The 12,252-nt window shown below is 48.7% G+C and overlaps 1 protein-coding gene across 12 annotated transcripts in view; it reads right to left on the minus strand.

The window, feature by feature from the left end:
• Positions 1-12,252, minus strand: part of neo1a (neogenin 1a) — a 231,512-nt gene that overhangs the window by 149,543 nt on the left and 69,717 nt on the right. For all 12 annotated transcript variants that reach the window (XM_042317506.1, XM_042317500.1, XM_042317498.1 and 9 more), the window contains exon 2: positions 4,838-5,182. In XM_042317506.1, coding sequence (XP_042173440.1) covers positions 4,838-5,182 — 345 coding nt within the window. The remainder of the gene's footprint in view (positions 1-4,837; positions 5,183-12,252) is intronic.

The following is a 12,252-nucleotide window of genomic DNA, read 5'->3' on the forward strand; positions in this document are numbered from 1 at the left end:
CCACCTTCCGTCACTCAAGGAGAGCATTTGTTGTTCCTCTACCAGGAGACACTTGAGTTCAGTCTGCAGGGTCAATGCAGCACATGCAACAATGATGAAAACAATGCTGTTTTCACTTTGCTTCTTAATATAAATCCACTAGCGTTCTGTAATGACACTATTAGTTTGTGTTTCTTACATCTGCAAACAGCTAGTTTGTCTTTTCTTAGAAAGTTGGGCCTAAAGTTGGGCATTTATTAATGCTAGCTAGATAATAAATGTACTGAGTCAGAACAAATGTAATTTTCTATACAGTCTGATAATACCAGTGATGGCGTAGACATCAGCATGTTGTTTGTGCAACAGTATCTTCTAAATAAAAGAGGAATACGTTAGCTACATGAAGCAGCGAAGAGAAAACATTCAATGTAGCTCTCTAGTGAACATTTATCAACACTTTGGTTCCTACCCTGTGACAATAACTCCTCCCTGGCATTTTTCATTTTCATGTCAAACCACACTAGTTAAAGTGCCCACTATTTAATTTTTTACTATAGAATTAGAATAATCATTCCATTTCCATGATTCCAACAGTTCACCCAAGTGTTTAGCTCTAAATTACAAGTCAAATCGAAATGCAACATTTGGTTAAAAATAATGCCTTGTCTGCCCATATCGTGCAGCCCTACATGGCAGTGTAGAAGTTGTCAAATGAGTGCAGGAAATGCAGAAATGTATGATAATACTGAAAATGAGTTTGTTTTATATTGTTCAATTCAACCCAATCAGAATGGACAAAGACTCATTGAAATCACTTGCCACCCTAGTGTCACTCACTACTCAAAGCAAAATTTACAACTTTTATTATTCAAAAACAAGTCAAATACCGTCCATTTTTTTTTGAAATACAGTGATATATTTTGGCCATATCGCCCAGCCCTAAACTAGAGTGGGAGAGATGAGAGAGGAAAGACAGGACAGACCGACAGGAGGGGGGTGGGGTATTGAAGCAAAGACTTCTCTAGAGAGGGATCAGGGGAATGACATGCCTTCCTCCCATCAATCACTGATATTACTCCCTGCATTTGTCAGTGTGCCGCGCCCGCTACCGCCATTACATCTCAGAGGTCGCACCCACGGCCCCATTTCCAGGCCGTTCTCCACTGTAATGGCTTGCTCCCGCCACATCGCAATTAACCTTTCTATTGCCAACCTGACAGCCAGCTGCAGACTGATCATTGGGCGACGTGGGCAGGATGTGTGTGTGTCTGCATGCAAGCCAAAAAATGTGAATGCTACCACGATTACATATAATAATGATGAGTGAGAACGTTAGACGCACAAATATCATACCCCACAAATGTTAACCTCCCCTGTTATTGTAATGGTGAGAGGGTAGCATGTCTTGGGGGTATGCTATAAAATGCTAACCTCCCCTGTTATTGTAATGGTGAGAGGGTAGCATGTCTTGGGGGTATGCTATAAAATTCTAACCTCCCCTGTTATTGTAATGGTGAGAGGGTAGCACGTCTTGGGGGTATATTTGTGCGTCCATCTTTCTCACTCGTCATTATTCACGATTCATTCAGGATTATCCGTAATCATGGTAGTATCCACATTAATGTTTACAATTTTAAAAAATGACAATACATTATTTACAATTCATTTCTACTGGGCACCAAATAATCTGAAACAACCAAAAGCAGCAAATGATCCAACAGATGTGTAGAGTCACAAGCTTGATGTAGTCTTTGCATTATATGAATATGGGGCCAAATACAACATTTTTACTACTTTAATACACATAAGTGAATTTGTCCCAATACTTTGACTCCCTATAAAGGTGGGGACTGTGTGCAAAATGCTGGTAAGTGTCATTTCTAAACAGTTCACCTGACATGGATGGAAAAACTCTCAAATTAAAGCTGACAGTCTGCACTTGAACTTCATAGCCATTGATTTTAAATCCAAAGTTTTGGAGTATAGAGTCCAAAATGCCTCATCTGTCCTAATAATTACAGCGGGCACTGTATGTGGGACAAGTAGGAGATGTAGCCCAGCTCTATGCATCTGTAAGGACAAGTAGGAGACGTAGCCCAGCTCTATGCCTCTGCAAGGACAAGTAGCCCAGCTCTATGCCTCTGCAAGGACAAGTAGGAGATGTAGCCCAGCTCTATGCCTCTGCAAGGACAAGTAGGAGACGTAGCCCAGCTCTATGCCTCTGCAAGGACAAGTAGGAGATGTAGCCCAGCTCTATGCCTCTGTAAGGACAAGTAGGAGATGTAGCCCAGCTCTATGCCTCTGTAAGGACAAGTAGGAGATGTAGCCCAGCTCTATGCATCTGTAAGGACAAGTAGGAGATGTAGCCCAGCTCTATGCCTCTGCAAGGACAAGTAGGAGATGTAGCCCAGCTCTATGCCTCTGTAAGGACAAGTAGTAGATGTAGTCCAGCTCTATGCTTCTGTAAGAACAAGTAGGAGATGTAGCCCAGCTCTATGCCTCTGTAAGGACAAGTAGGAGATGTAGCCCAGCTCTATGCCTCTGTAAAATGGATTTAAATCCCATAACAGTTGACCCGGGTGAATCTCATTGACTCTGTGGTTGTATCATTTTATAGCAGGACCTGATCCTAGGCCCTTTCCCTCAGAGTGCTGCTGTCTACATAAAACATGCACTGACCACACTGACACAGATTGATGGATGGCTGTACAGAGTCAGACTCCACCAGATACCATGAAGCCACACACACACACACACACACACACACACGCTCTCTTGAGGTTGATTATTTTGATGCGGCAGTGTGACCTGATAGGTCAGGAGATTTCCCATGATGATGATAGTGTCGGGTCAGTCCATGTGATCGAGTGGAGTGGGGGATAGCTGTGGACACACACACACACACCTCCCGCGGGCTGCAAACAATGTCAAGTCATCTGACGCCATCGTTTATTCAGTGTCCCATCGCATCACAGTGTTAACATTGAAAGGCCGAAAGACTGACATATCATGCATGTGTCATTGGATCACAGCGGCAATTCTATAGGCTAAAACCATCACGGAATGAATGCTTTCAGGGAGCCTCTTTTCAGCAGTATAGATTATAAAGCAACCTTTGACCGACACTAGGTAAAACAGACACTAGGTAAAACAGTCTTCACTGTGGTAAAACAGACAGACACTAGGTAAAACAGTCTTCACTGTGGTAAAACAGACAGACACTAGGTAAAACAGTCTTCACTGTGGTAAAACAGACAGACAGACACTAGGTAAAACAGTCTTCACTGTGGTAAAACAGACAGACAGACACTAGGTAAAACAGTCTTCACTGTGGTAAAACAGACAGACAGACACTAGGTAAAACAGACACTAGGTAAAACAGTCTTCACTGTGGTAAAACAGACAGACAGACACTAGGTAAAACAGTCTTCACTGTGGTAAAACAGACAGACAGACACTAGGTAAAACAGTCTTCACTGTGGTAAAACAGACAGACAGACACTAGGTAAAACAGTCTTCACTGTGGTAAAACAGACAGACAGACACTAGGTAAAACAGACACTAGGTAAAACAGACACTAGGTAAAACAGACACTAGGTAAAACAGACTTCACTGTGATAAAACAGGAAATGTTCCACATGGAATGATGGGTAATGTAGTACAGTGGTTCAATCTTTTTGGTTACTGTAGCACCAACTGAATTCTGCTCTGCCTCGAGTACCCCCTGTGGATAGGCCAGGCACTCCCAGAGGTCATAGTAGCCCCTGTGGATAGGCCAGGTACAACCAGGGGTCCTAGTAGCCCCTGAGGCTAGGCACCCCCAGGAGTCCTAGTAGCCCCTGTGGATAGGCCAGGTACACCAAGCGCCCTAGTACCCCCTGTGGAAAGGACAGGTACCCCCAGTTGTCCTAGTACCCCCTGTGGATAGGCCAGGTACCCCAAGGGGGTCCTAGACACACTGGATAGGCCAGGTAACCCCAGGGGTCCTAGTACCCCCTGTGGATTGGACAGGTAGCCCCTGTGGATAGGACAGGTACCCCCAGGGGTCCTAGTACCCCCTGTGGATTGGACAGGTAACCCCAGGGTTCCTAGTGCCCCCTGTAGATAGGCCAGGCAGCCCTGGTTGGGAAACACTGCTGTAGTAGAGCCGTTTTTCTACCGCCCAATGGTAGTCCGCTCTCCTCAACGAAGTCGAGCTCATTAGCTCCAAAGGTTATGATAACACATGCAGTCAGAGATCGACCGTGAGAGTGACTTCACACCCACACCTGAGACGGCTACTCTGGCAGAGTCGAAGATGAAGGCCCTCTCCAGTCGTCCACACCCCCCTCTCCAACATAACAGGGCTGAGGGAGAACATAATTGCATTCCTGCGCTCCTCCGCCTGCAAATTGAATTTCGGGGCAAGACCCAGCTCAAACACCTAATAATCCCTGCTGCTCTGCTCGGCTCTCACCCAAATGAAACAAGGTCACATTGTACAGCCCTGCAGCTTGCAGAGCCCACAGCGACATCACAACCAGACCCCCCCTCATGTTTGAGACAGTGCAGCAACATATATTGAAAATAAACTGAAAATAAGCACCAATACCACAGTCGGACAACAGAGTTTAACAACAGAGGCCTTTTCTCAGTGCTGTGTTCTTAGGACCGGTAATGTGGTCAGCCTGGATCAATTAGTGCACACTTTTAATTTACACTGTATGGCAGTCCCTATTCTTTCCTCTTCTTCAAACTCTTCCTCACTCATTACATACATCATTTACTGCTGCCTTTCAACTCCCTCTCCCCCTCCTCAGTCTTACCCAGAGAATGAAATAGAACACAGTATTATATATGTTCTGTGTATGGGTCCTACCTGCCACAGTGAGGCGGGCGGTGCGGCTGGCGATGGTTCCCAGGCTGTCGATGGTGGCCACACACTGGTACGTGCCCTCGTCGGGCTTGTTGTGCTTGGAGTGCACCACGCTAGAGATGAGCAGCGAGCCGTCAGGCAGAACACGCCGCCGCCCGTCGTCTGGCGCCAGGCTCAGGAAGGTTCCATCCTTCTTCCACTCCACACGGGCCTGGGGCGCAGTGGGCTCCGAGGCAGGGTCCCCGCTGTGCGCTGAGCAGTTGAGCAGTGCTGGGGCACCTCTCACGGCCAGTGTGTCCCACGGCTCCACCGAGAACCAGAAGGGGCTGAAGGGCCTCGCCGCCGTGCCTGGAGAGGAGAGAGGAAGAGGGGTTGAAGTTCGTTCGCTGTAATTACAACAATGGCAGTATGCTCTTGTTGACTTGAACAGCCTTTGACAGGAAGCAAAACAATATGGGCCCTAGAACAGTAACTCATGTATTTTCATTTAGATTCAGGCTGTGACCTCTGTTCACCTGCTATTCCACTTCAATCAATCACTAAGTCACATTTCAAAACCATCAACGACTCACACAAAACACAATTACTGACTCATACATTCTATATTCATAACTAAAGCTTAAAACAGACAGTACAAAACAGATCTGAACACAAACTAATCAATGTCAAATTCAGTACAAAATGTCTTCCTGCTAGTTCCCGACAACCCACAGCCAAAACCAGCCCACAAGAATTCACTGGCAAGAGGCAAGGCAGAGACAAATCTCATCCCGTTCCCAAGTCCCCTCCCTACAAAAGTGCTTTAATGAGAAGGGAAAGGAAGGTGTTGGAAGGCTTTCTTCCAGCCATTTATCCCTGCGTAATGGTAAACCTCACTGACAACAATTGCTCTGCATTTGCCCTCATAAATAATTCAGACATTCACCCAGAGTCACACAGTGGTATTGTTTAGATAAATACCCACAATTATCAGTTCTGCAGGGGTGAGAAACAGAATAATTCAAGGATTCTGAAACCAGTTTTAACGCAACGAACAGCATTAAAATAAGTGGCTGCATGTTCAATGTAGTTTAAATTATGCCGTTAAGTTCCAAGGAGGTGACATCTCGGGAGAGGAGGAAAGGAGGGAGAGTTACCAAGTCTGTGGTATGATCGCAGCATCAGTTCTGCCATTTATCTTCTGGGGGTAATTTCTCTATCTCAGTTGCCCCGTCGCGTTCCCATGGAGAAGTTATACATGGTATTCATTAGAGGCAATGTGGCCACTGCACTGCAGCCAGGTAACCCTAAACTAAAACAAATAGTTTATTCTGTTGACTTGAGTTTATTTTTACAGGGACAGTGCACATTAAATCAACGTTTCAGTAAAAGTGACTGTTTTAGATCATTTTCAACAGCAAGTCCCTGGGCAGGTTATTAAAAACTATTACAATAATAGCACAAACAATGTCCAGTGAGGCCTCCCGAGTGGCGCTGGGGTCTGAGGCACTCCAACGTAGTGCTAGCTGCGTCACTACAGATCCTGGTTCGATCCCAGGCTGTGTTGCAGCCGGCCGCAACCAGAAGACCCATGAGGTGGCGCACAATTGGCCCAGCGTCGCCTGGGTTTGGGGAGGGTTTGGCCCATCGCGCACTAGCAACTCCTGTGGCAGGCCGGACACAATGCACGCTGACACGGTCGCCAGGTGTACTGTGTTTCCTCCAAAACATTGGTATGGCTACCAGGTTAAGCAGGCATTGTGTCAAGAAGCAGTGCAACTTGGCGGGTCGTGTTTTGGAGGACGCAAGACTAACTACCAATATCACGAAGTTGGGGAGAAAAAGGGGTAAATAATTTTTAACAATGAGCAAGTGAACACATGCAGAGCAACATAGGACAAGCAACACGTAGCACGCAGACAGACCAGGCAACACGTAGCATGCAGAGCAACATAGGACAGGCAACACGTAGCACGCAGACAGACCAGGCAACACGTAGCATGCAGAGCAACATAGGACAAGCAACACGTAGCGCGCAGACAGACCGAGCAACACGTAGCACGCAGACAGACCTTAGCAACACGTAGCACGCAGACAGACCTTAGCAACACGTAGCACGCAGACAGACCTTAGCAACACGTAGCACGCAGACAGACCTTAGCAACACGTAGCACAGACAGACCAGGCAACACGTAGCATGCAGAGCAACATAGGACAAGCAACACGTAGCACGCAGACAGACCGAGCAACACGTAGCACGCAGACAGACCTTAGCAACACGTAGCACGCAGACAGACCGAGCAACACGTAGCACGACAGACAGAGACAGACCGAGCAACACGTAGCACGCAGACAGACCGAGCAACACGTAGCACGCAGACAGACCGAGCAACACGTAGCACGCAGACAGACCGAGCAACACGTAGCACGCAGACAGACCTTAGCAACACGTAGCACGCAGACAGACCTTAGCAACACGTAGCACGCAGACAGACCTTAGCAACACGTAGCACGCAGACAGACCGAGCAACACGTAGCTCGCAGAGCAACATAGGACAAGCAACACAGAGAAATTTCCACACCTCACAAGCTACAGACAACATAAGATGAGACTGGCTCCGTCTTTCCCTCTTGCTCTCTCTTTTCCATTTATTCTAAGTGTTAAGACAGAATCTCTTCGCTTAGAAAGACCATTGGGGAGAAACTATGGAAAGCAAAATAGTAAACTTCCTGAAAGGAGCTACACATGTTCCGTCATAACATATATGGAGACCGTGGTCTTAAAAGCTCCTTAAACTGTAGCAAGAGGTTGATCACACCACATCAATAGGTCTAACGGACCTGTGTGTCTATAATGGGCAGGCCTGTGACTGTGGCACAACAGCAGGCTGTGTATTTATGTGTTGGCTTGTGAGACAGATGGAGAGAGACCTGTGTGGAGCTACTGCATTGGGACTTGTCCTCTCCAGCAGGCCTCGAGCACAATCACACGCTTAATCATCTCCATCTTCAGCTGCTGTTGGGACAGTTGGGGAAGCTGGGCTCTGGGGGTCCAAATCACACCGTTTGAGACAAAATGACCGCCTTTAGCAGCTTTGAAGCAGGAGCAGTGGAAGAGAGAGGGCTCTGCCGAGGCTTATTCTAAGGGCGATGGTGTCAAATTGGCTGACCATATGCTTTAAAGCGCAGACACACAACATCCCTAGTCAGCAGAGCAAAGCGACTGGAGTGGGGCTGGACCACAAGCTGCCTCTCTTCCTTTGACACACTCAGTCCATCGGTAAATAGCCCACCCAATTTACCTACCTCATCCCCATACTGTTTTTATTTATTTACTTTTCTGCTCTTTTGCACACCAGTATCTCTACCTGCACATGACCATCTGATCATTTATCACTCCAGTGTTATTCTGCTAAATTGTAATTATTCGCCTACTTCCTCATGCCTTTTGCACACAATGTATATAGACTTTTTTTTTTCTACTGTGTTATTGACTTTTTTATTGTTTACTCCATGTGTAACTCTGTGTTGTTGTCTGTTCACACTGCTATGCTTTATCTTGGCCAGGTCGCAGTTGAAAATGAGAACTTGTTCTCAACTAGCCTACCTGGTTAACTAAAGGTGAAATAAATAAAAAATAAAAAAATCCAGGGTCATTCATCTCGTGGCCAACGCTCTGCTGATGCAGAGGCTTGAGCAATACAGCAGCCACAAACATCATCACTGCTCTGTGGCCAGCTCGCTACACAACAGCGCCCTGCTCTGTGGCCAGCTCGCTACACAACAGCGCCCTGCTCTGTGGCCAGCTCGCTACACAACAGCGCCCTGCTCTGTGGCCAGCTAGCTACACAACAGCGCCCTGCTCGGTGGCCAGCTCGCTACACAACAGCGCCCTGCTCGGTGGCCAGCTCGCTACACAACAGCGCCCTGCTCGGTGGCCAGCTCGCTACACAACAGCGCCCTGCTCGGTGGCCAGCTCGCTACACAACAGCGCCCTGCTCGGTGGCCAGCTGTACACAACAGGCTCGGTGGCCAGCTCGCTACACAACAGCGCCCTGCTCTGTGGCCAGCTCGCTCACAACAGCGCCCTGCTCTGTGGCCAGCTCGCTACACAACAGCGCCCTGCTCGGTGGCCAGCTCGCTACACAACAGCGCCCTGCTCGGTGGCCAGCTCGCTACACAACAGCGCCCTGCTCGGTGGCCAGCTCGCTACACAACAGCGCCCTGCTCGGTGGCCAGCTCGCTACACAACAGCGCCCTGCTCTGTGGCCAGCTCGCTACACAACAGCGCCCTGCTCGGTGGCCAGCCCTACACAACAGCCCTGCTCGGTGGCCAGCTCGCTACACAACAGCGCCCTGCTCTGTGGCCAGCTCGCTACACAACAGCGCCCTGCTCTGTGGCCAGCTCGCTACACAACAGCGCGCCCTGCTCTGTGGCCAGCTCGCTACACAACAGCGCCCTGCTCTGTGGCCAGCTCGCTACTCAACAGCGCCCTGCTCTGTGGCCAGCTAGCTCGCACTCAACAGCGCCCTGCTCTGTGGCCAACAGCGCCCTGCTCGCAACAGCGCCCTGCTCACAACAGCGCCCTGCTCTGTGGCCAGCTCGCTACACAACAGCGCCCTGCTCTGTGGCCAGCTCGCTACATAACAGCGCCCTGCTCTGTGGCCAGCTCGCTACACAACAGCGCCCTGCTCTGTGGCTAGCTCGCTACACAACAGCGCCCTGCTCTGTGGCTAGCTCGCTACACAACAGCGCCCTGCTCTGTGGCTAGCTCGCTACACAATATCAAATCAAATGTATTTATATAGCCCTTCTTACATCAGCTGATATCTCAAAGTGCTGTACAGAAACCCTGTGTAAAACCCCAAACAGCAAGCAATGCAGGTGTAGAAGCCCGGTAACGGCCAAAACCTAGGCCAAAACCTAGGAAGAAACCTAGAGAGGAACCAGGCTATAAGGGGTGGCCAGTCCTCTTCTGGCTGTGCCGGGTGGAGATTATAACAAAACATGGCCAAGATGTTCAAATGTTCATAAATGACCAGCATGGTCAAATAATAATAATCACAGTAGTTGTCGAGGGTGTAACAGGTCAGCACCTCGGGAGTAAATGTCAGTTGGCATTTCGCTGCCGATCATTGAGAGTATCTCTACCGTTCCTGCTGTCTCTAGAGAGTTGAAAACAGCAGTGTCTGGCAGTGGTGGATGGAGAGCGGTGGATGAGCCCTGCTCTGTGGTTAGCCTGGCAGCGGTGGATTGAGAGCGGTGGCTGGACAGCGGTGGATGAGCCCTGCTCTGTGGCTAGCCTGGCAGCGGTGGATGGAGAGCGGTGGATGAGCCCTGCTCTGTGGTTAGCCTGGCAGCGGTGGCTGGACAGCGGTGGATGGAGAGCGGTGGATGAGCCCTGCTCTGTGGATAGCCTGGCAGCAGTGGCTGGACAGCGGTGGATGGAGCGGTGGATGGAGAGCGGTGGATGCGCCCTGCTCTGTGGCTAGCCTGGCAGCGGTGGCTGGACAGCGGTGGATGGAGAGCGGTGGATGCGCCCTGCTCTGTGGCTAGCCTCGCAGGTGGATGGAAGCAGTGGATGGAGAGCGGTGGATGGAGAGCGGTGGATGGAGAGCGGTGGATGGAGAGCGGTGGATGGTGGATGGAGAGCGGTGGATGGAGAGCGGTGGATGGAGAGCGGTGGATGTGCCCTGCTCTGTGATTAGCCTGGCAGCGGTGGATGGAGAGCGGTGAATGTGCCCTGCGTTGTGGCTAGCCTGGCAGCGGTGGATGGATGTGTAGGCCTATCAGTGGATCACGTGGCTAGCTTGAAGCGAGGTAAGTCCAGGTGATGAAAATAGTCTTCGTAGTAGCATCTGCACAGAGCTGATATTTGCAGGCCAGTTTATCACAGAGTGTGAAGACACTGAGCGCTTCACTATAAACAAAATACATAAACCAGGTTTGGAAACAGGAATTCCATCAGCCCCCATTATAAACAACACCCCCCCCCCAGTATAAACATCATGAATCTTCTTGTATCTCCTGTTGGTTTACAATGTGTGTATGTTCAGTGCTATTACCACAGTGCTAATACCACAGTGCTATTACCACAGTGCTATTACCACAGTGCTAATACCACAGTGCTAATACCACAGTGCTCAGGGTGAACAACATTGTACAACTGTCTACAGTACACCCTTACTGAGACCCATGGGGATGACAACACAGCACAAAGCCATGAGACGGGAATAGACTTAACCGTAAGCATTTTTTCAGCCAACTTTAAAAATCCTATTTACAGTGCAGCCAGAATTTCAGTGTTTTTGGTTATCATTAAAGGTTAATGAGCAAATGTTTGAGAAACAACATTACAAATCCAAACACAGCAGATAAAAGATGAAACCAGGCTAATTCTATCTCCCAATGAATAGCAGAGTTGACAACAGCAGTTTCACATTTTGAAAGTGCAACAAATATGGAGGACATGAATGTTTTAGTGATATTTGTCCAACAAAACCCAGGAGGCCGTGCAGTCTACAGCCAGAGGACAGAGGATAAGAAGCAGCTGGATGTAGGAGAGGGGAGGAGGACCCTGTGGGGTTAAAGAGAGAAAGAAGACACTCGAGGACAGGATCATCTCAGCCAGGGAGAGAGTGGTTCAGAAGCAGTTGGATGTAGGAGAGGGGAGGAGGACCCTGTGGGGTTAAGGAGAGAAAGAAGACACTCGAGGACAGGATCATCTCAGCCAGCCAGGGAGAGAGCTCTACCAACAACGAGGCCAACAAACTACATTTGAAACTACACAAAAAGGCACCTCTACCATCAAAACTTCTACAAGAGGAAAGTCTCAATCTTTGACAACCGGAGACAAACTTAACTTTGGCTTCCATAACTGCATCCCAAAGGAATACCTGGGAAAAGAGGAGAGTTGCACACACTACTGAACCTGTCGTTGCCAAAAAGATGCAACACTTTCCTCATGTTTGAGTTGCAAACAAAGTCAGAGAATGTGTTTCTTCCAGTGAAGAGAGTTGTGTTATTTTAATCCACAGATATCTTGATATCTGCAGGGCCACAGACTGTTCCTCCATTGTTTACTTGAGAACACAGAGAGAAGTTAGTGAACAACAAACGTATATACTCTTCCAATGCCTATGGACTACAACCAATCGTTATGCCAGGGCTTCATTGGGCCCTGAAATCGTTCTGTGCTGAAATAGTTTCATTTCACACAGCTGTGGAGATACAGGGGGAGAAGTGTTATGGGCAGGGATGGGAGGTGTCAGAAGGAAACCGTATTACAGGCAGCGAGGTTTAATCTATTCTGCCCTGCGTTGTGGGGCCCACCGTTCATCTTGAAAACATGGACTGTCTGCAGCCCTGGACCAGCCGGGAGCAGAGGGGAGAAAATGAGGTTGTCTGCTTGATAAGTATGGGCTGTTACCTCGGTCCC

The sequence above is a fragment of the Oncorhynchus tshawytscha genome, unplaced genomic scaffold (assembly GCF_018296145.1).
Source record: "Oncorhynchus tshawytscha isolate Ot180627B unplaced genomic scaffold, Otsh_v2.0 Un_contig_4271_pilon_pilon, whole genome shotgun sequence".
NCBI lineage: Eukaryota > Metazoa > Chordata > Actinopteri > Salmoniformes > Salmonidae > Oncorhynchus > Oncorhynchus tshawytscha.